The following is a 25,588-nucleotide window of genomic DNA, read 5'->3' as shown; positions in this document are numbered from 1 at the left end:
ATGTGGATGGTGAGTGATGATTGAAGAATACCTAATAATCAAAAGCAGTTCTTCCTCTGAATGAGCAAAGTAAATCACACATTTCGTTTTTCCAAATAGCAATAACTTAAATCACACATGCACTTTTTATTTGCAATATGAAAACAGTTCTATAGTTTAGCTCGTATTGCCGACAAGAGCATCTAATTGGTGACTGGTTTAGCCATCATTAGACTTTTTTTCTTTACCCCTGCTTTACAAATTCAGCTTTAAATGATTTCAGCTGCCAGTACAAGTGATCTTGCAAAATAAAATGCTTAAACAGATGAGTAAAAGATAAATTTTTACCCCACACACCTCTGCAGTTCATACTGCACCTTGAATGACAGTTAAAGAAATGCCTTATATTGTAAAATAAATTCCAAAGTGAAAACATTGTGAAGTTGGTCACTTTCATCATTGCACAACATATTGAATCAAATTATTGACATTAATGACTTGTACGGGACAAATGCTACATAAGCTCTCATCTTCTCTTATTGGTCAGTTGTTGCATGTCCTCAATGGGCGTGTCCCCCGTCCACAAATAAGAACACGATTTTGACTTTGTAACATTACTTGTCGTCAGATATCTAGACTGTCTAACTATTGTTCTGCTGTGTCCGTTCTGTCCCTCGGTCTGTCCCCTAAAACCCTTTTCTGTCTTGCTGGCTGCATTGTCAATAAACATCAGAATAATAATTAAAAAAAAAAAAAAAAAAAAAGACTTCAAACTCCCTTGTTGCACAGCAAAACTGTTCCGGCACAAAAGACATACAGATCCAGCATACGGCTTGGCCATGCAGCTGAACAGGACAGGTTAAAACACACACACACACAGACACACATTCTGTATGTATATATACCAGTATACCATATATCAGATTACTCTGGAAAACTCTCCACAATAGCAATACTTTTTTAATGCCTTTATAGTTACCCTAATTTCTCATTTATAATGCTAATTTATTTCCCCCCCAATTTTTCAAAAGTCAACAGAGTGCAATATACATGCTATAAGGAAAATGAAAACAATTATTTCACATTGTATAGATTTTTACCGGTACCAAGAGATTGTGAGAAATTTTTACTTTCATTCCAATATAAGGCCTCTTCCCAGACATGTTATTGATATAAAAACCCATAACATCCAAAATATTCGGGATTTCATTGTGATGTTTTCAGAGTTTGAAGTGGGCATAGGTAGAGATATCCCCATCCATTTTGGTGACGAATGGTGGCAGTTTCGTGACATTAAGCTACCTTCAGCAGTTACTGTCGTGAGCGCATATGAAGGGTAAATCGTTTAATGTCCATAATACAAACCAGAAAAAATATGACAGATTTTGTTCTGATATTTTCAGTTGGGGAAAGGGGGCATAATTAGAGATGTCCAAATACATTTTGGTTGCAGTTCTGTAACGTTAAGCAACGGTAAGATTTTTTACATTACACATGGCCTGTCCCGGCACGGGATAAAAACAACAACAACAACAACAACAGAATTACTTTAGCGGATGCACACAAAGCAGAATATTTCTTTGAAAACCCTAGTAAAATATGGATAATACTTGATGTTTTGAGCATATGGAAAGCAGCGAATCGATGTTGCGCATTATACATATTTAGAAGGGTTTTCCTAATTTATGGGATCAATTTGGGGGTGCACACTATACTCGAGAGTGTGTTATGCGCCAGAAATTACGGTAGTTGGTTGATCCACTAAACACTTTTATCAGCACATGCTACAAGTCTCTTTAGTGGAATGAGAGGTTTTAAAATCTAACCACTTCACTTCAGCAGCTACTTTGAGTACATTACATCTCCCTGAGATGAATACAACACTTAACTGAAGTCGTCCTCACCAGAGGAATCATTACGAAGCCCAGATCCTTTAACAACATATACAAAGTAGTGTATGAAAAATCCTAGTTTCACAGGAAAAAAAAGATCAAAATAAATGAGGGAATTTTGTTTCCTGCTATAATTTTAGGAAAACAAATAAGTTGTGAACCGCAGTTCATACCATCTGTCCATCCATTTTTTAAATTTTTTTACTGATTATCTCTCACGATCCCAGCTGACTTTGGGCGAAAGGCATGGTTAAAGTACTTTCTCCCTGGACCGCATGTCGCTAGCCAATCGCAGGGCACAAACAAGCATTCACACTCATATTTAGACTTAAGGACAATTTTGTCTTCAATTAACCTAAGAAGCAGCTTTTGGAATGTGGGAGTAAGCCAGAGTATGTAAAAAAAAAAAAAAAAAAAAAAAAAACATACACGTACACAAACACAAGTACGGGGAGAAAGTGTGAACTCCTTTCCACGTCACTTTTAGAATGCAAGATAAATTAAAGTAGTGCACTTTCAAGATAAGACAAAATAACTGCTGGTATAAACATAACAATTTCAGACACAGTAACAATGTCTAGTATGCCCAAATCACAGTGGAAATCTGTTTTAAAAAAATATTTAAGAGCCATAGGGTGGGATGGGTTAGAATTTAGACCCATTATACCTTAATAATATTTTTGTTGTTAAGGAATGTCACTATTTTTTTCTGATCTTAGTAGTTTCGGCTTGAACTAGTTGCAGCTGTATCCTCAGTTCCATTTATCTCTAGACAATTTCCCTTCAGTATTTACTAACGTTGCATCAAAAGTATAGTATGCAACCACAATTTACACAATTATTCCAAAGTTGTTATTGCTATTTAATGCAATAAACTTGAAAAATACAACTTCTTAAATACAATAAGAATACTAAACATCCATCCATCCATTTTCTGAGCCACTTCTCCTCACTAGGGTCGCGGGCGTGCTGGAGCCTATCCCAGCTGTCATTGGGCAGGAGGCGGGGTACACCCTGAACTGTTTGCCAGCCAATCGCAGGGCATATAGAAACAAACAACCATTCGCACTCACAGTCATGCCTACGGGCAATTTAGAGTCTCCAATTCATGCATGTATTTTGGGATGTGGGAGGAAACCGGAGTGCCCGGAGAAAACCCACGCAGGCACGGGGAGAACATGCAAACTCCACACAGGCGGGGCCAGGGATTGAACCCGGGTCCTCACAACTGTGAGGCTGACGCTCTAACCAGTCGTCCACCGTGCCGCGAATACTAAACATAAATAAAGAAATTAATAATATATATTTAATAACTAAAAACATGTAATGTTTATTGTCAAGAAGTCAATGGTGGTATAGCATACCTTTGTAACGCATGTAATGTAGAAACGCTGCCATTAACCAACAGATTTTAATTGTGTTTGACTAGCAGCAGAAAATCAACAGCTTAAACAGCTGAGGTGTCATGACAACGCTCAATACAAGTGGCCAGACATGCAAAGATAATTTTTCACTGTTTTGTAAAATGTAGTCCCCCAACCTCCATCTCTGAGGTGACATAGCTAATGCAGTGCTACAGTAATAAAGACCCTCCCAAAAATCCTTCAATTTCCAGGCCAGGCCAAACTGATGGTGAAAGACAGATGCAGGAATGAAGACAGTCTGCAGAGAGAGGCAGAAGAAAAAAGCAGGGCAAGCTGAGCACAGCTTGTCTGACATCAATCCAGTGTAGTTGATTTGTCTCTTGATCACTAGTCACAGATCTGATTCTTCAGACTGTTCGAGGAACAGAGAGAAAGAAAAAGTTGTATTAGTGATATAGTCAGTGATTCACTGATCATTATTTACTAATGATATAATCTATGTAAAAAAAATATAAATATCAGTAAATAATATCGGATAACATATTTACATCACATACATTTTGCTGTACATCTCATTTCAGCCACAGATGTTTACATGTATCCATACATACACAGGTACTAACGTATACTGTATCTATTAAGGTCACATTAAAAAAAAAAAAAAAACCTCAATCTCTAGCTACTGTACATACATGAAGACACAGTTGCAGCCTGTCAAAAAAAATGCCAAAGCAACAGTTGGTGCTAGAGAGGTCTGGGGAAAGTGATTTCTAGAAAAGATGGATCGAGGCAAAGAGGAATTTTCTCATGCACAAATAGTACACTTGAAAATAAAGTGAACAAAGCAGTCGGGGAGGTAACACCAAATTATTTTAATTTGTGTGCTTTACGTACAATATACTACACATCTTTCCTTTTGGGTGTACGGACAACAGTGTGCTCCTAATGATGCACCGCTAGCTGTGTGTTATCTCCTGAGTTCCCAACCTATAACACTGTTTAATATATATTTAAATAGGGGCGCTTGTGTCGTGTCCAAACCATTACAAAAAAAAATTATTTGCAAAGTTCATGAAAAGTGCAGGCTGTGTTTTTATATTAATATGGCCCTAATGACAGTGATCATGCATTAAAATTCAAATAATACATTACAGTTACAGTACACTGTACTATCTGTTACAAAGCACTTGCACTGAAAATTATTCAACCCGCCATTGCAAAATACATCAACAAACTTTAATAGCTCAACACAATTAATATTAAATGCATACATTTTTTTTTTTTTTTTTTACAAGTGGCCACTGATTGACTATTTGTAAATTGTGCAGATAAAGTAATTTAATAATCATAAGTGCAACTCTATATGCAAGGGCAATAAAGGCAATAACACCTGAATAAATCTGTTCTCTTTTTTCTTTTACAATGATTGACAAATATAAACAGAATGCAATTCGACCTCAGGAAAAAAATATGAGATGGATTTCTCACATTTTATTGGTTGCTAGGATATTTCTATGAATAGTTTTCAAGGAGCATTCAGGATTTACTTTAAAGGACCTCTCCAATGCTGTGAACATTAGCACTTATTCCATAGTTCTGGACTTAAAAACAATATCTGCAGAAAAAAAAATCCCCCCAAAATAGACTCAGTAGTAATTTTAGGCTTGTTTTCTGATGATATCAACAAATTTGTCTGATTTTCATCCGGATTTTGACCTGCCCACATTTTGGTCACATCAGCCTGTCATGGCTGACACTTTTAAGTGCAGAAGGCGAGGACATTTTCTCATTGAACTACTAACTGTTCTTTGCTGTAATTGTCGCTTTTATTGAAAGTTAGGATGTTTTTTTTCTTTTTCTTTTTTTAATAATCAGTACCTGCTCACTGATTGATTTACACCGATACGCAAGGTTTTTGTCAGCTCAGGGTTGTATTGATTGCATCACTAATTAATGTCTCTCCAATGTTTGAAAAGAGTCCCGTTGGATGACTTGACACAGGCACTTTGGTTTTAAAGGCTTTCTGTTGGGTGGTGGTGTCGTGTGACTTCGGCGGACTTAGATGTGCATGGCTGGCTGGCGCCATGTTCGTACCATTTTAATCGATGACACTCTAATAAATTAGCAATTTTACATCATCTTAAATTTGCAATTGAACATAATTTTGGTGTGCTAGCTGTTGTGTTCATGTGAGAGTGTAACGGTATATGACAGCAATATAAGGTATAATACCAACTAGAACAAAGCTGTCTGGAAAGATGTCATACAAAAATAGTAATAATTTCGTGAAAAGTTGTCATTTTGGAGGTGAGGGGATTCCGCCCGAAAGCTATGAAATATAAAATGTGAGTTAATACTGACACTTTTTAGTATAGTACTGTAACAGACATGCCGTAACTCCAAAACTCCAGACCAAGTGGCATCGATGTCGCCGCTCCCCTGCTGAGGGAGACGACCACTGGGATGTGAGATTTCACTTCGCACACAGACGCTCAATGAATTGCAAGCCAGTAGCATCAAAACCGAGACACAGACAGCTGGTTTCGAACCTGGATGCTAAATTAATTAACTACCAGCCTGGAGAGCCTCAGAGAACAACAAAGACCTCTCTTTCCTGCTGCCTGTAGAGACATTTGCCCATCCGGGCTGGGAGTTTGGACGGAGCACGAGTGACACCCACAGGTAGCGGAAAGCTACTGCAACCACGGATTAACTAATTACAATCTTCACTGGACTTGAATGTGATATAATATTTTAAGAACTTTACATGAACGCCACCAGTGAAATTTGAATGTCTGATGTCAAATCTGTTTGTCAACTGAACCGGATGAAATGTTTCACCCCACACAACACAAATGCAACATTGCAAATATTACAGTGTTCTCAACAATAACATACGCTTGAAACATTCGTTACAGGGATTAAAGAGGATGGGCGCGTGATACTGCAAAGTTGGAAAATGGTCTCATTATCTTAAATCCAATAATTCATATTTTATTCCACTGGTTTTAAACCGCAAATTATCCTAAAATGAAATGCGATTCTGGAGGCGCGGTCTGCCTTCCATTTGGTCAAAAGGGGACGGCCTCACTCTCTGAAGCAGATAAAAGGCCGAAGCTCCTTTGTCCTGCGCTCTCGCTCGCTCTCTCACTCTGTCGTTGTTCAACCTGCCGAAGATCTTGCCCAGCCCGATACCCCCCACCTCTCAACATGAGGTGCGGAGGCTGGGAGACACCAAACTTCCCTGCTGCGCTGCCAAGTGTGAACCGCAGTAAGCACCTGCCAACTCCCCAAAACTACCCTTTTTGGATGTGGGGCAGTTTACGGACGAGGCTCCGTTGGGAAGTAATTGCGGTGCGAGTTTTCTTCTGACCGCGTGGCAAGCATTGCCAATGCCATCCTGCACTTGAAGTGCGTCTTTTTCTCTTTCCTTCCTTTTTCTTCAAACCATCCCTCTTGAGCGCTCTTGCCAACCCACCCGGAAGGTCGACACGCCTGCCTGAATTGGTCAACACACGTAAAGTCCGACTTGCAGTCTACAAAAGTACAGATTAGTGCATATTTGGGTTTAAATTAACGAGAACTGGAAGCCCCAACGATATGCATTTGTCACGACCCGCTCATTCCACCCTCACATCACAAGTTGACAATGTTCGTCTGTCCTTTGCATTGTTTCCCTTTGGAGATTCCTCATGTTAGATCTCATTAAATTTTCTATAAAAATTCACTACCTGCAACAGTTGTGTGAGTTTGGGTTCGAGAAAAAAAACCTCTGGCCCTCGAGAACTCTTATCTAATTCATGTAGCAACCTTCAAATGACGAGACTGAAACAAAAAAGGTCACTTTTCCCTAAAGTTGATAAAAGTGAGGTGGTGCCCCTTTACGAGACATATTAGTATGATTTTAACGATTAAATTTAAAATTACACTAAACCGGATGTAACGCAGGCGTCGCTTCCGGCTTATTCTTTTCTCCTAAATTAATTACATTTTTATTTAACCCTCCTAAAGTCTCCACGGTGGAAACACAGCTGATAAATATACTATGGTGAACCAAATTGAAATTGTAATGTTGGTAAATGTTTCATTTTGTTGAGCAAAAAAATACAGTACATAAAATCAACTTGTTGGTGAAATAGGGATCATTTAGACCCCATAGGTCCTTTAAATGGAGTCATTTCATTTTTATGACATATCTGATGTTGTCCAAGGTCAGGCAAACACATTATTTTTTTTACCCAGAGGCACAGAGTTTTATTCTTACAGCATTCATTTGGCATACAGTACCTTCTTTATTCTATAATACATATATTACAGGGACCTCAATTAAAAGTTGAAGAGGTCCACTTGAGGAGAATTTCTTCAAACAGCAACATGGATTATAATTCATTTAACTGTATTGTCACCAAATGACTTTCAAATAAAATAGCAAAATATCTAATTCTGTAGTATTGCATCAATATTTCTTTGTCAATTTTCACAATGAGCTGGAAGGATTAAAAACTTTAAAAATAATGTGATTTTGAAAAAGGCATACACAAGTTTCTAAAAATGGAGAACTATACAAATTAGAGTCAACATTGAAGAAACTGTCATGATTCACTCAGGGTTGTGTTTTGTAATTTGGCTTTTTCTTTGTTTCTCTTGGGCAGTGCAGGACTGAGGTGAGCGAGGAGGCATGTGCCGGTAGCTATTATAATCAGCTCCCCTCCGTAAACTTTGCTGTCACACCAGGAAGGTGTCATATCGTTCCTTTGTCTTCGCCGTGTGCTGAGCTGCATTCTGTCTCGCTTTTATTTTGGATTCTGCTCTTAGTTGGATGTTTTATTTTGCGCCCTTTGTTTCTCCCAGTAAGTTCTGGCGTTTTCCTGGTATTCCTCCTTGCTCTGTTGCTTTGCCACTGTTTTAACTTTGTTGTTTATTATTTCCATCTACTTGTTAGTCGCACTTTGTTTATTAGTCTTCATTTGTATTTTGTATACTACTTTTGCATGTTCCTACTCATCAATAGCACTTTATTTGTATTTTTTGTTGTGCTATATGACTATTTTTCCTACTCATTAACAGCGCTTTAAAAAAAATATATTTTCCTTAGTTTACACTTAATTAGAATAAAGACTTTGAATTACTCCTCCAATGCTGTGCCCGGCCAGTCACACGTCATTACAGGTTTGAGTATGAGGAGTCCTAGAATTTGCATACGTATTGACAAATACCGTATTAACAAGCTGAACAAAATATTAATAGCCAAAGGCAGCGGTTTTCAATTGTTGTCACACTGGGACCTGATTTTCCTGTTGTTGCAAAGTCACAAATTGCGATCCACTTGGATAGAAATAAAGAAAAATAAAGATTTTGTTTGTTTAAAAATAGCCTGTGAAAACATATGTACAGTTCACTATATTTTAAAATGCCGTTTTCTTTACCGCCGTTTTCTTTACCGCCAAAGGTATATTGCTTGGCATATGACGTCTACCAGCCAAAGGCTGAGCTGCATTGTATTTGTTTAGAGAGTAAACCAGTGGCTAGAGAACAAGGAAGTAACTTTTCTTGTCACTTTCCTACTATGTATCATGTGGGAACCTTGTACACCTCTATACTTTATCTTAAAAATTAGAATAGGATTACATGTAATTTTTTTACAAGCTGTCTGCGACCCACACAAAATGGGTCCGTGACCCACTTTTGGGTCTGGGTCGGGGTCTGAATGGGGCTCCAGTCATCATGCTGGAGTATTTTCCAATCAATCACTTGCTCAACCATACGACCACCTCCTCATCAAGGGGGAGAGAGAAAGGAAAGGCGAATGAGACACTGACAAGTGGACGATAGGCAATGGGGCAAGTGTTTGGAACAAAGGGAGAGACGACCAGATCAGGTGGCAGGGAGAATAGATCGATGGAAAAATACAGTTTCCGTAATGGTTCAAGCAGGTCGCTTACTGTAGTAACTCACGAGCTGCCAGTCACTTGTCATTTGGGGGAAAAAGTCCTTTGGTGCTTTTTTATCCAATTAATTCACTGCCATCCCACCTCTCACCTGTTGATTAGCTAAGATTATTATTATTATTATTATTCATCTTCTTCTCATTCATCTTCCGTTCCGCTTATCGTGTTTATTGATTGTTATACTGAAAGTTAAAGGAAGTGATTAATTAGACAGGAAATATAACAATTTGAAGTAGTTCTGCATATGACCAACAGTTCAGACAACTCACACCACCTGACTGCATCAAATACCATGCTTGTTGGTGAAATATGGATAAAAGAAAATAAACAAATACCGTGCTAGCCCCCCCCAAACATACATTATATTGTGCGTGTGTGTATATATATATATATTATATATATAAATAAGATGTTTGAATAGAATTCCTATGGATGACAAATGCGTTACTGTAGGGTGTATGATGGCATTGTGTGACAGACGCAGACTTTGATGCGTCTGTCACACAGCCATCATCACACCTAGGAACGATTGCTGGAACTGTTTATCATACAAATATTTTCTGTAATTATGACTTTACTGCTGGGTTACTGTAGGTTAGGAACAGACTACTGAATCTGACATCTACGTACAAGTTTGAGTTAAAGGGACAGTGGGTCATCATGGTCCATATTTCACTGACAAGTTGATTTTATGTATTTTTTGCTGACAGTCATTTCTAGAAATATCACTACATTTTAGAGCAATTGGTAAATAACTAATTGCCTCTGGAATGCCGCCTTTTCTTCACCAAAATCGACAGGCCCGCCATGTCTTGGTGACATCAGAGGTAGAAGTAGAGCCCAAATTCACTGCATAGCTGGTGTGGACAAAGTAATGTACTATAACTATAAAGTGGCTGTATTTAGTCATATGTAATACATTGTTGCTCTTCGGTGAAATCTCCCCACCTCCAAACTGAAAACCTTTGAGGGGAAAAAAAACCACGACTGGAGACACTGCACAGACAAAGGAATGTACAAAGTTCCAGTATCCAGTAACTCATATTTTATATATCTGTCAGGAAGAATCCTCTCACCTCCAAATTGACAACCTTTTAGGAAAAAAAAAAAAAAAAACAATGACAGCTTGCTTGAGTTTCCAAACACCGCTTTGTCATATATTTTTGCACTCTTATATAAACAACAGCTACCTCACATGAACAGCTAGCACCCCAAAATTATGTTCAATTGCTAATTGAATATGCTGAAAAATGGCTTGTTTATTCGGGTGTCATGATCGATTAAAATGATACGAACGCGGCGGGCGAGTGCCACATCATTGCAAGCCTCATGAACCCAAGCAATCATATACATGGCTTAATGTCCCCAAACTGTCACCAAATATTACCAAGATTTACCTGGACATCTCTGCTCATGGCGGCTTTAACCTCTGAAAATATTATCAGCCCAAATATTAGGCTTTACACGATCAGGATTTTTGGGGCCGATCACCTATCAGCGAGTTTAAAAAAACGATAACCGATCACATGACGGAGGAATATGTCTATTTAAATTACCTGTGCATTTACTGTATATACTTGTGTACTTAATTGTTCCAAAAATTATATTTACAATAAATAATTTATCTTTGTCCCTCTATTTATGCCAGTGAGGCATAGTCAGAGACACAAATGAATGGTCTTCTATTAGATGGCAGGAAGTAAATACAGTAATTAATGTATCCACTTTTTGTAACATTTTTGTTTGTTGGTGTTCCGTGAGATTTTAAAATTTTAAAATATGTTCCTTGGCTCCATAAAGGTTGGAAATCACTGCTCTAGTCAGATCGTGTATTGTAATCAGTCAGGTCAAACCAACATTACAACATGACAGAAATAATGGGTGCTAACTTACTGTAATTAACTTAATTTATTTTGAATTAAATTACTTCACGCACACCGAAACTTTAGGGCATGATTTGACAGAACGGCGGCATGTTTACGTACAACCGTTCGTGCTACCGCTAGCTTGCTAGGCTACATAACGTTTTGTTGCCTGCTTGTGAGCCGTATCATATTAAAAGTACGACAACATATCTCAAGCAAGCCTTAAACGAACGTCCTCTCCTCTCCTGAGCACCGGTGACCACCAACACACATTAGTCCCCGTTTTGTTCTTACAAACACACTGATCCATTATTGTTGTCGTCACCATGGTAACGAATGTATCCGGTCGCGTTTGGGTTGACAAGATGAAGTCCAGTGATCGGAAAAAACGGGATGCGGTGGTATCGGAATACAAGATTTTATTGCAGTAGTCTTGTAGCCTGATCTGGGCATTACATGTTGTCTGACTCAGACGTGTTGTCTGTTCCACACCGCCGACATGTTTTTTTTTTTTTTTTTTTTTAAATAACTTTATTGGCCGTCAGATATTTACAGGAGTACGCCAAAAGACACACGACAAGGCTAAAAATAAACTGGCTTTTGGATTCAAATATACTGTGCCCAATGGCGACGCGGAGTAAATGTCTTTTGCGGAGCCGATCAATGACGTCATTGATCGGATCAACAAATTATGACATTAAAGCCGATCAGCCGATCAGCATAAAATGCTAATTATCGGCCGATACCGATAAGGACGATAAAATTGGTTTAAAGTCGACCAAATATTATGGAGAGAGTCGGGGGGTTTTGTTTTTAGCAATGTGTTCACTGCATTCGTTACATGCACATAGCCGCACAGTAATTGACAAGTACAGTCTATGGACTGTGGTATATGAGGTGTTGCTTGCAGGAGTGAAAAATAATTTATTGTCTGTACTCATTTTAGTCCACATTCTCGGCTCTGCAAGTAAAAACTCTCCGTCCGATCGCAAAGCACTAGCTCCGCCCCAGATCTTCATGGTAATGACTCTGCAGTGTATGTAGTAGGGCATACAGTCACTACCTTGCATGTGCTTGAAACAAGCTAATTTCAGCAGGACAAAAATAGGGTGCGTACAGTGAACTTAAATTCTTCATCCTTGGGGTATTTCAATGAAAGCATGTCACAGACAGAAGTGAAGTCAAGTCAACGGATTCAAATTGTGAAAAAAATGCATGATGTAATCTTTAAGAACATGATTGAGTATTAATAAATGCATGTTTTCTTATCCAACTGCTAGGCAGTTATATGTGTATCATGTAAGGGGATTGTTTCATAGGTTTGGCTGAATGGAAGACAAACATTAGGAAGGTGATGGCTATTTGCAGCAGCAGGATAGAGTGGTTGATTACTCCCGATCAGCTTGCATTGACTGCTATGCCTGAGAGGACAGGAAACAAAGGTTGCAGATACACTCAAGACCTCCCAATGACACTGAAAAGGCTGCAGTGTTATTGTCAATTACAATCAGTTAGTGGAAGAGCAAATTGCTCCACGTCATCATCAATCCATCCATCCATTTTCTGAGCCGCTTATCCTCATAAAGGTCGCGGGAGTGCTGGAACCTATCCCAGCTGTCATCGGGCAGGAGGCGGGATACACCCTGAACTGGTTGCCAGCCAATCGCAGGGCACATAGAAACAAACAACCATTCTCACTCACAGTCATGCCTACGGGCAATTTAGAGTCTCCAATTAATCCATGTTTTTGGGATGTGGGAGGAAACCGGAGTGCCCGGAAAAAACCCATACAGGCACAGGAAGAACATGCAAACTCCACACAGGTGGGGCCGGGATTGAACCCCGGTCATCAGAACTGTGAGGCAGATGTGCTAACCAGTTCCACCCTATATCATCATATACATTTTTTTCCCCATTTTTTTTATTCCTCCATCCAGCCAAGTAAAATGTGAAATTACTGATAGATTCATAGAATGACACATTCATGCAATACAAATTATGAGTCCCTTGAAAAGAAGGCACATATTGCTAGATATCATACGGATCTTTCAACAACGAATGACGCTCATCGCATGTCAGAGTGGTCAAACCTTCAATGGTCATTCAAGGTTTGCTGCAGTGGCGAGCACTGTGAATGATTGTTTAGCCCCCACACCCACTAAATAATTCAGCATAGCTATTGAAACACTGCACCTTTGAATGTAGACCATTTTTTTGTTGTTCAGTGATGCAAATGCTGTACTGCATCATGACAGGAATCGGTAGTCTAAGGTGCATGACCATGTCATTATCAACATAAGATCAAAAGTGGGATTAAATATACTGCTGTTAATTAGACACATTGACAGATACTGTTTGATCGGTATCGGCCAATGATTTTAATTTTATGCTGATCGGCTTTCATGTCATAATTCGCAGATCTGACATTTAGCAAAACACCACAGCAAAAGACATTTACTCCGCGTCGCCGTCGCGTATGAATTCAAAAGCTAGTTTATTTTTAGCCTTGTCACGTGTGTTGTGGTGTAGTACTGTAACTACCTGATGTTCAATAAAGTTTTTTCAATCTTGTCGGTGAAAAAACACGTCGGTGTGGGACTGTTTTCCGGTGTCTCAGACAAACAACACGTAAGCTATTTGCAGTTTGTGCACAACTGAAGTACGTAGTGGGGAACGTCTAAATGCTTCAACACAACAAATTTGATCGGGCACCTGAAGAATGTACACAAGGAGGAGCATGCAAGCTGTGAAGGATATCACCACATGGGCTCAGGAACACTTCAGAAAACCAATGTCAGTAAATACAGTTCGGCACTACATCCGTAAGTGCAACTTGAAACTCTACTATGGAAAGCAAAAGCCATTTATCAACAACACCCAGAAACGCCACCGGCCCAAGCTCATCTAAGATGGACTGATGCAAAGTGGAAAAGTGTTCTGTGGTCCGATGAGTCCACATTTCAAATTGTTTTCGGAAATTGTGGACGTCGTGTCCTCCGAGCCAAAGAGGAAAAGAACCATCCGGACTGTTATGGACGCAAAGTTCAAAAGCCAGCATCTGTGATGGTATGGGGCTGTGTTAGTGCTAATAGCATATGTCACTTACACATCTGTGCAGGCACCATTAATGCTGAAAGGTACATACAGGTTTTGGAGAAACATATGCTGCCATCCAAGCAACGTCTTTTTCATGGACGCCCCTGCTTATTTCAGCAAGACAATGCCAAACCACATTCTGCACGTTACAACAGCGTGGGTTCGTAGTAAAAGAGTACTGGTACTAGACAGGCCTGCCTGCAGTCCAGACCTGTCTCCCATTGAAAATGTGTGCCGCATTATGAAGCGTTAATATGACAACGGAGACCCCGGACTGTTGAACAGGTGAAGCTGCACATCAAGCAAGAATGGGTAATAATTCCACCTACAAAGCTTCAACAATTAGTGTCCCAGTTCCCAAACATTTATTGAATGTTGTTAAAAGAAAAGGTGATGTAACACAGTGGTAAACATGATACTGGCACCAGCTTTTTTGGAACGTGTTGCAGCCATAAAATTCCAAGTTAATGATTATTTGCTAAAAACAATAAAGTTTATCAGTTTGAACATTAAATATCTTGTCTTTGTAGTGTATTCAAATAAATATAGGTTGAACATGATTTGCAAATCATTGTAATCTGTTTTTATTTAAGTTTAACACAACGTCCCAACTTCATTGGAATTGGGGTTGTACTTTGAACGTACATGTCCACCTGTTCAATGTTTCAGTACTTTTCACACAATTTGCTTTTCCCTCTCAAGGAGCTAACAGCAAAAGTGTTTTAACCATCAACCAATACATTTTCTAGTTCAATTAAAATGTCTTCACCAGGTTGCAACAGAGAAACAAAGAGACTGGTAGAATCACAGAAAGTCATAGAAATGAACGTCCTTGGAAATATATTGGTTGATTCATGGATCTTGATGTTCAGCTCATTATTAAAGTGTGCAAAAATGACTGAAATTTTGAATATTTGGACGTGCGTTCAACAATTTAGAGAAGGTCAAATTAAGTTCACCTGTAAAGGTTACAGTGCATTTTAGGGTCATTCAAAAATTTACCTGAAAGCCGAACATCCCTAGCTTTTTGTGAGTACTGTATATACACTTGATGCCACTTCCCGTTTGACACGAAAATATATTATTTCAAATATAATTGCTTCAAATTTAAACATTTACCTCTGCAACGATAACGGGCATCAGCTATATAAGATATAGAAGATTTACTGTGTCTGTCTTAACTTACATGAAGCAAATGACCTAATAAGACCAGTTGCCCAATTGTGGATTACATAGGGGGAAAATCAGGCTGGTTGTGGAGGAAGTGGTGGCCTGGGGTGTTTACGTGTGGTTTGAATTCCCTGTGAGAGCCTACTCTGTATAAGGTACTGTTCGTGCATCAGTGTGCATGTACTGTAAGTGTGATTGTGTGTGAGAGAGACCGCAACAGCAGATGTGCATGGAAACCCCATGGCTCCAACGAGCAGCGCAGGCATGCATGACTAAAGCAAGGAGCTGTTAAATGGTATGTCACGTCTTCTGATGCCAGCATCCCTGCCTCACAGGAGGAATTAATTCCTGAAGAAGCAAGTCATGTAACATCTACAGTATCCAATCACACAAGTTGCAGAGGTGGCGGTGCGTTGTCAAATTAAAAATTACAAATTGGGGGGTGATGCCTCGCTGAAGGACATGTTGACAGTTGCCGGGTTTACGCGCAGACTTTTTTGTCATTCCGATTGAAATCATTCTGATTGAAGATCTCTCGTCAACTGTTACATGTGACGTGATCTATTCTGATCTGGTGTATACTTGTGCATTACATTTAATCAGAACAGCCGTTTTACAGATGAGTGACGTGCAGATCGATGTAGACAGGTGATTTATTAAGATGGCGGTCAGTTGTATATTCAGCACAAAAGCTGCACTGTTTTTACACTTTCATTAAAGCAAGAACTCAATAAACAAGTAGCTAAAATCAAGCTCTCTGTCACAGACCAGATCAGTAAAACGCTGCCATACTTTCAAAGGCATAATGACGACGTCACTGCAGACTCTAAATTGCCCGTAGGTGCAAATTTGAGTGTGAATGGTTGTTTGTTTATATGTGCCCTGCGATTGGCTGGGAAGTTCTGAGTGTACCCCGTCTCCCAGATAGCTGGGATTGGCTCCAGCATACCCGCGAGTCAGGATAAGCGGCTCGGAAAATGGATGGATGGATAATAATAATAATAATACATTACACTTACATAACACTTTTCATGATACTCAAAGACTTTACAATTGCAAACATCATTCTTTCACTCCACAGTCACACCCTGGTGGTGGTAAGCTACTTGTGTAGCCACAGCTGCCCTTGGGCAGGCTGACAGAAGCGTTGCTGTCGTTCTGCACCTAGGGCTCCTCTGACCGCCACCAAACATCCAACCATATTCAGCCACATTTATTCATGGGCAATGTGGGTTGAGTGTCAGTGTACTGTATGTGTCTCAATAGGGTCACAGGACGCCTATCCCAGCTGACTTTGATCAAGATGTGCCGTACACCTGGAGCTGGTCAGCAGCAGGGCAGATAAAACAACAATTCACACTCATACTTACACCTACAGTACGGGCTATTTAGAGTATTTAATTCGCCCAACAAACATGATTTGGGAAGGTGTGACGGAATACCCAGAAGAAAAAAAAACGCGTAAGCACAGTGAAAACATTCCACACACAGACTTTCCAACAGAGATTGAAATCTGGATTTCTTGACTGTGAGGCAGACATGCTAATAAGAACCACTTATTCTTCAGAATAAAGTTAATGAATTGCCTCGGTACACAAATAAAGAGTTATACAACAAGTACTGCACATTGGGAGGGCATATTTGTATAGACCCCATGCATCCACAATGGCCTAAAAGCTGCAGACTCATACTGCATAGCTTTTTTTGTTGACGTTGATGTGGAGAAGGAACTCAGCACATTATTATTAACTGTTAATATTCATAAGATTATGAGCTGCTTTTGCAAGATGAGAAATATTAAACATTTTTAAACTAAAACTCTAGAATAATTGGATTGAGGGAACTATTAAAATATGGTCAACAATACGAAATAAGTTAAATATATCAAGGTCTGTGAGCAGGGGTACGAAAATAGCTAAAAACACAGATTTTATACCTTGAGATGCAGGATTTGAAAAATTGACGGCAAATGAATTGATGTTTATTTCCCAAGTGTTTAAGGGACGAATATTGAAATCATTTGAACAACTTCAACAGGAATTTGACTTGCCAAAGAAAGATTTTTTTCAAATGTTTGCAACTAAGACATTACCTCCAGGTAGGGTTGGGCATCGTTTGAATTTGAGCGATTCAGGTTCCGATTCCGGTTCCTTATTTCGGTTCCAGTTCCAAACGATTCTTGATTCCGATTCTTTTAGGGGGCTGGGTCAAAAAAAGTTTGCATGGTTAAAAATAAAAGGTGTCCAAATTATGAACATCCATTTTCTTAGCAGCATAGACTAAAATGAACATTTGACTTGAGGTTCTTTATAACCAGTATCAATATCAAACCTATGAACTAAAAGGCAATGCGCGTGGAACTAACCCAATTGACTTAATATTAATTAATTAATGTTTCAGCTAAAAGTTAAATATAGCATTGTTGAAATAGTTATTTGGGACAGTTTCTTTGTGTCAAATGGTTTATATGTGCAAGTTTTAACTTGACTTCCTGTTTGAAGCTTGTAGCCTTCTATTTTGAAGGGTACGCACTTGAACTCAGCATTTTGGCACAAAAAGTAACTTCACACGGCACCGGTGATTTTTTATTTTTTTTTAGTTTAATTGTATTATTTTTTAAATGGATGGAATCACGGCACGGTGTACGACTGGTTAGCACATCTGCCTCACAGTTCTGGGGACCGGGGTTCAAATCCCGGCCTCGCCTGTGTGGAGTTTGCATGTTCTCCCCGTGCCTGTGTGGGTTTTCTCTGGGCACTCCGGTTTCCTCCCACATCCCAAAAACATGCGTGGTAGGTTGATTGAGGACTCTGAATTGCCCGTAGGTGCGAATGGTTGTTTGTTTCTATGCTCCCTGCGATTGGCTGGCGACCGCCTCCCGCCCGAAGACAACTGGGATAAGCTCCAGCAGGCCGCGACCCTAGTCGCGGATGGAACCAAATGCTATAAAACGCTGATTCCTTTCCCCACCGATGAGGCACAAGGTTAGTGTTTGTGATACTGTGAGACGTTTATGTGAATTTTCTCCCAATTCATTGTGATGTAAAGTTGCTATGGTGAAGTTTTAGCCCAATGTTAAATTAAGCTTTTTTTTTTTTTTTTTTGTCATCGGCGCTTACGTTGGTTTGAAGACTAAAATAAATGCTAAAAACCATCAGTGAAAAAGTGCAACCAAACGTTTATCTTGTTAGCTGTCTCAATGTATTTTATTGTTTCACTCAACCAGTTGATGAGTCTTGACTTCACTAAAGCTCCGCAGAGTGTAGGCTGAGGTTCGAAGCGCGTCAGACGCTACACATCGTGAAAGCCTCCTTTGCACATCACTCTATCCATCCATCCATCCATTTTCTGAGCCGCTTATCCTCACAAGGGTCGCGGGAGTGCTGGAGTGCCTATCCCAACTAACATCGGGCAGGAGGCCGGGTACACCCTGAACTGGTCGTCAGCCAATCACAGGGCACACATAAACAAACAACCATTCCCACTCACATTCACACCTATGAGTACTTTAGAGACTTCAATTAACCTCGCATGCATGTTTTTTTTCGGGATGTGGGAAGAAACCGGAGTGCCCGGAGAAAACCCACGCAGGCACGGGGAGAACATGCAAACTCCACACAGGCGGGTCCGGGATTGAACCCCAGTCCTCAGAACTGTGAGGCAGACGCTCTAACCAGTTGTCCACCGTGCCGCCACCTTTGCACAAAGTAATCTTATTCCAAGTGTTGCATTGAGGTGACTGGTCATTGATTTGAACAAAGTTAAGAAACACTTTTGTTCGCTGCAGCCGCCATTGGGCAAAAGCACGTCATTGTGTGCGTTCTTCTTCATTGGTTTACACCGCTTCTTTGTTGTTTTTCACCACTTCTTCTTCGCGGCTGGAGGACTAGGCATCGAAACTGGGAACCGAATTTTTTTAATTTCAATGGTTCCGGGAGAACTGGAACGTTTGTCCCGCTTCCAATCGGTTCTCGATTCTCGATGCCCAACCCTATCTCCAAGAACATAGCGAATGGGAAAATGTGTGTAAGGAACCAACTGAGGTTGAAGAATTGTTCATATTATATTCAAAAGGACAACCAAAAAAAGGGGGTTATTTAAAAAATTTACGAGGCACTGCAATTTGTTTTTGTGGGACGGCCCAAAGATCCTAGATTTCTTGAAAAGTATTCAGACAGAAATAATGAGATTTTATTTGGTTGGGAATTGCAACTTGATCCATTGCTGTATATACTAGGAATCTTCCCAGAAGACTTAGTGGACTGTGAACACAGCTATTTACTAAGAGTTATGTTTTTGGTAGCAAAGAAAATGATTACAATCTCTTGGTTGAAATCACAACCCCCTGACGTAAGACTGTGCAAATAAAGTGTTAATTATGGAAAAGACTACAGCAAGACTATAATTAAAACTTGATCAATTTGAGAAAAGATGGAAACCTGTAACACAATTTATATCTGAATTTTAAACACCTCACCCTTTTTTTCTGGATGTTATTACTGTATTGTGTTGGATTTAGGTCGTGGGATGTCAATTTAGAAGTGGTCGTACGTTCACTGCCACATGAAGACTGAATCAGATTGGACTATATAAGTATCTGTGCATAATTTGAAATTGACTTGTGCTCAGAAACCGGTAAAACGTTGTACATCTCATTGTTAAACCGTGGAATAAATAAAAACAAATAACATAGTATATATTTAACATTTTTGACCGGATTTTGACCAACAGGAAATACTTGGTTCACAGTTTTGGGGGGGAACATAATCTGTAATGAGACTGAACTTCACCAGGGTGCCCCCAGCAAAATAAACCCATCTAAAATTTCAGTCTCAGCATTGCCTCGTACCACAGTATTCTCATAATTTATGCATGTAATGTGAAATGCACTGTATCTAAAATGCACAGGCCTTCTTGAGGAGCAGGGAATTTCAAGGACACAGATGAAAGCAACGGGAAACATTTTTCATGCTAAAATGAGAAGTAACATTTAGCATTACGTACATCAACATCAATACTTAAAATGTGCAAATGAGTTCTACTTCTGGAGCCCACAGTTGCGTGATCAACTCACTTGTTTTGGTGCTTTGAGCCTTGCAGATGTGCGTGGTACTGTGCCACCGAGTTCAATGACATGCTGCACACTTCACAGGTATAGCTTCGTTTTAGACCTGGAAATTCACAAACACAGTAACACAGTACATCCACTTTACAGGCAGTTCTTTCACTTCATTTGCAGTGTATGTAAAATCAATCAATTTAGGCTGAACAGCTTTGAGGGCCTGATTTCTTAAAGGTTTGTGCAAACTATTTTGCTCACACAAATAGATGTAGAGGCAGATCTACTAACAGAGCGCAACTAGGATTGCGTCTGTTAAGGGCCCCAGAAGTGCTGCACTGCTCATTTTGCACGGTTTGGGAGGAGTAAATGCAAATAGCTGAATTAAGCAGGTGCAATATGATTTATCAAACCCAAGACCGATTCAGATGGCCCATTTTGCATCACGTTTGAAAGGCTGGTGCAAAGCGGTGCCAGCGTAAGACAGACAAAATGAGAGCATTTCTGAAATGCCTGAAAAAAAATTCATCTTGACATATTGTCTTTTCAGCATGGTAATTATGGAGCGACTGAATGAACTATGGGCTGACAGTTACAAGAAGGAGTCATGCCATATCACCTGTGACACACTGTAAAGAATAACCTATAGAATTTACCCAATAAATTTAGGGTAACAATTAGCAGTCACTTTAATTGGGTAAATTTAAACCACAGATTTTGAGTGAAGAATATTTTATTTGAATAGCTATGAAATACTTACAAAACGTGGATATAGTTTATCACACATTTGTGATTCCATTACAACCACAGCAGCCGAGTTTTCATGTGGGGGAGTACGTGACCCCACATTATAGCTAGTATACTTTGTGTTCCTCAACACCTATGTAACAAGCTAAGCTTGTTTTATCATATTGTGCCTTTTTCTTTGTCACTTGTTTGCTGTTTTGCTGATTCGCTCGCTTAACAACCAATCAGAGTGATCAATTTTCACAGACGAGCGACCCTATTTTACATATTGAATCCGGCGAAAACGCAGCAAGACGGAATGTGCGAGCCACGCGTGAAAACTGCCGTGACAGTAAATAATAAATTGTCACATGATGCTCCCTTAACATGTCTGCCTGCCCTCTCAAGTTTGCATTCATAGAACTGGCCCTGCAAAGAATGAGTAATGAGTAGTTTTTTTTTTGTTGATTTTTAAATGTTCTCAGTTTTGTTGGTAAGAACAGGAAATCTGGGAATAGTGGCTTAGAATCCAATTGTAATAGATAATGGGGCTGGGAGTCCTTTCTGTGTGGAGTTTTTCTGGGTGCTCTGTCTTCCTCTTACATTCCAAACACATGCTAGATAAACTGAAAATTCTACACTGACCATAGGTATTAATGTGATAGTCACCGATGTTTTGTTTGTATGTGCCTTGCGATTGACAGGGTGTACCCCATTTTTTGCCCAAAGTCAGCTAGAACAGACTCCAGCTTACCTACGACCTTAAAGACGCTAGGAGGCAGAAAATGGATGATTGATATTTCGATCCTTGTACTCACACAGTATTTATTGACTGTCGAGTAAAATATTGTTCTTAACATATCTCTGGTGTCCTGAGCAGTCTCTTTATAATATAAAAATATGACATCTACAACATATTCAGGTTTCATATTTGTAAATGTGGCATTTTAATTCTGCATTACTTATGGTTCATTGTACATACTTCATTAAGATATTTTTACATGCTATTTAATTCTGAGTGAAAAATGTGCCTGGACCACATGTTCTTTTTCCCATTAGGTTTACAAAACTAGTTTACTTTCTTGGGAAATAGTTTTCTTTTTGAACATAAGCAAAGCTGTGAAGGAGCATTCTGTGGTGTTACTCAGGCTGAAATCATCCTTGGGGACACTCCCAAAAAAGATGCTCAGACGACAGCCATGAAGTAATGTAGCACTCTTCTCTCAGCCAAGGTAATGGATGGAAGTGAGATCACTAGCTGGAGTTACACACTGTAAGTTGCTATTTTCTCTCTCAATGACAGCCATGTATTGTTTAGGTGAAAAATATTACAGTATTAGGAATGGCCTCGACCTCTACTTCATTTTACTTTCATTCATCATTCATTCATAAATTACTTGTACCTTGTTTTAAGAAGCATATTCCTAAATTTTTCTGGGTAAATGCATACAAGCCAAGAAGCGCTTGGCATTTCGTTTAGATGTGAGTTCAAAATTGGCGTATCTTGTTTACCAGTTTTAACCTACAATACAAACATTGATATGAGACATTGCATTGAACACAATGACACCCAAATGTACATTCCCCCAAACATAGTGGAACAGTGAAATCGATTCCTTTATTTTTTGCTGTGGAATGAAAGCATTTTCTTTCACAGGTCAGAATTTGTTTTGGATAATGGATTGGATCAATGGCAGCACGGTGGACGACTGGTTAGAGCGTCAGCCTCACAGTTCTGAGGACCCGGGTTCAATCCCCGGCCCCGCCTGTGTGGAGTTTGCATGTTCTCCCCGTGCCTGCGTGGGTTTTCTCTGGGCACTCCGGTTTCCTCCCACATCCCAAAAACATGCATTAATTGGAGACTCTAAATTGCCCGTAGGCGTGACTGTGAGTGCGAATGGTTGTTTGTTTCTATGTGCCCTGCGATTGGCTGGCAACCAGTCCAGGGTGTACCCCGCCTCCTGCCCGATGACAGCTGGGATAGGCTCCAGCACGCCCGCGACCCTAGTGAGGAGAAGCGGCTCAGAAAATGGATGGATGGATGGATTGGATCAATTGTTGAAAATGGGTTGTTCAAAACCAAAAACGGATTCTGAAATTAGATCACTTGGTTTTAATGTGGATCAAACCATCACTTTGTGTTTTTCAAAGCTTTTTCATCGGACTGAAATAACTGATCCCCAAAAAATCTGGATTATTCTGATCAGCGTGGCAGCGTGGGTTCAGTTCCCACTCAGTGACGGTGTGAATGTGAGTGCGAATGGTTGTCCGTGTCTATGTGCCCTGCGACTGACTGGCGACCAGTTCAGGGTGTAGTCCGCCTTTCGCCAGAAGTCAGCTGGGATAGGCTCCAGCGTCCCGCGACCCTAACCAGGATAAGCGGTGTTGAAAATGGAAATGGATGGTCAAATGAAGCCGGCACGGTGAGCTACTGGTTAGCACATCTGCCTCACAGTTCTGAGGATCGGGGTTCAAATCTAATTAATAAATCATCCTGAGAAAATTCATCCATCCATCGATTCTCTGAACCGCTTATCCTCACTCCGGTTGTGGGTGTGCTGGCGCCTATCTCAGCTGACTTCGGGCGAGAGGCGGGGTACACCCTGAACTGGTTGCCAGCCAATCGCAGGGCACATGTAGACAACCAAGCATTCACATTCCCACACCTATGGAGAATTTAGAATTAACCTAGTACACGTTTTGGGAATGTGGGAGAAAACCCACACAGGCATGGGAAGAACATGCAAACTTTGCAAAGGAAGGATGTGAACTCGGGACCTCAGAACTGTGAGGCAGATGTTCCAATGTGGTGCCTCCCAAGAAAATAATTTAAAAAATATATATATACTTTTGATAGAACTGTCACTTGTGGAGTTTAAGCACAAGAGCTGTTTGGTCCTGTTCCATGCCAAACGTATGAACAAAACAGTGCATGGATATAATTGCTATACCTCTACTCTTTATGATTTCACCTTTCCAGCTTTTCGTGGATGCCCAATTCTACAACAATGCAGCACATTCCAGGGTGATGGAATTTCTTTCATAGGAGCTGCTAAATATTTAATCACATGTACATCTGCAGAATAAGGCTGCAGATTTTATCAGCATGGTGAGCAGATTGAGAGGATGATGCTGGAAGTCAGATAGAGGGAAGAGCAGCATCAGATAAACCATAAAAAAGATAATAAAAGTGGCAAAGAGAAGAGGGGAAGCCATGGCTGAGGTGGTAGAGTGGTTGTTTCCAAAGCCAAAGGTTGTGGATTCTTCTATCCTCGGCCCCTGTGACATGTCCAGGTGTCACTAAGCAAGATACTGAACCCCCAGTTGCTCTTGATGCTGCATCATTGGTAGGTGAATGAAGAAACAGTGTTAAAGTGCTTTGACATTGCTATGAAAAGTACTTTAACATTTACCAGAAGGTGAAGAGACATAGAGAAAAGTGCTTTGGCAACAGCAGCAACAGCGGCAACAGTCCCCCTTTGCTTGTTGCACAGTCGGTTGCCGCCAACCAACTGTGCCCACTGTACTCTTAATTCTTCAATACGTGATTCTGGCTTCGGTCTGATGGGATGATTTGCCACATTGTTACAAATTGACAGGAACTAGAGAATTATTTTTTCTCATTCATGAGACAGCAAGTGCAGCAAGCATGCTTATATTTACCTGTAATTATTAGATGGATGTTTGAAAAACAGTAAAGCATTCTTGCATGAAGGACATAACTCAAGGCAAAGGATGGCTGTACCAGTAATAGCCTCTAATTAGCGAGGTCGAGATAAGGAGATGAAAGAAAAATATCATAAACAAACTAGAACCAACTCATAACATAGACTATATTAGCCAAGTAGATCACAATCAACTTATTTACTCTCAACCAGCTGTAGCTCACTTATGAACATAAAGAATCAATGAGGCTTGAAGTTTAGAAGACCATTTTCACTGATCTGTACCAAATTGTCAGTCTCATTCAGTGTAGTCACAGCTGAATGCCTTTTAACACCTCTAGGGTCCTTCTGGTCTTCTGGCAGCCACTACACCACCAGCTGGAAAGATACTGTGTAATTGTTATTGACATAAGTGACAACGTCCTCTCCTCTCTAAAGTGAACAGCTTGTGACATATTGGGCAATTCTAGAGTGAATATAGCTTCAGTACAACAGTACATGATAAAAAAAAATAAATAAAAAAAAAGCCTGCATTAATATACACAACTGGACTCCACACAGGAAGGGGGGCGTCGATATTCCACCCCAAACCTCAGAACTGTGAGTCAGACATGCTATATTGAGGTATTCAGATTACCTTTTGAAGGGGGCACGTACAGTACATAACATTGCTGAACCTAGCCCAAACCAGATAAGGCACATTTCTGACCCCACAGGCTCATACAGTAGGAACCAGGTATGGTGAATGCACCACTGCATCTGGCTTTTTTCTTACACTGTTATGACCATTACTATCAAACAAGGGAAAATAGGTCTCTTCAAAA

General features: G+C 40.0%; 1 protein-coding gene across 1 annotated transcript in view; it reads right to left on the bottom strand.

The window, feature by feature from the left end:
* Window positions 1-3,206: 3,206 nt before the first annotated feature.
* zmat4a (zinc finger, matrin-type 4a) overlaps window positions 3,207-25,588 on the bottom strand; it is an 87,939-nt gene continuing 65,557 nt past the window's right edge. The window contains exons 6-7 of the mRNA XM_061672840.1: window positions 20,389-20,485; window positions 3,207-3,647 (exon numbers count right to left, since the gene is read on the bottom strand). Of these exons, the coding sequence (XP_061528824.1) occupies window positions 3,623-3,647; window positions 20,389-20,485 (122 nt within the window). The 3' untranslated portion in view covers window positions 3,207-3,622. The remainder of the gene's footprint in view (window positions 3,648-20,388; window positions 20,486-25,588) is intronic.

This window comes from Phycodurus eques, chromosome 3, assembly GCF_024500275.1.
Source record: "Phycodurus eques isolate BA_2022a chromosome 3, UOR_Pequ_1.1, whole genome shotgun sequence".
In the NCBI taxonomy this organism is placed as follows: domain Eukaryota; kingdom Metazoa; phylum Chordata; class Actinopteri; order Syngnathiformes; family Syngnathidae; genus Phycodurus; species Phycodurus eques.
Note: the sequence above shows the minus strand (reverse complement) of the source record. Positions and strands in the feature narration are given on the sequence as shown.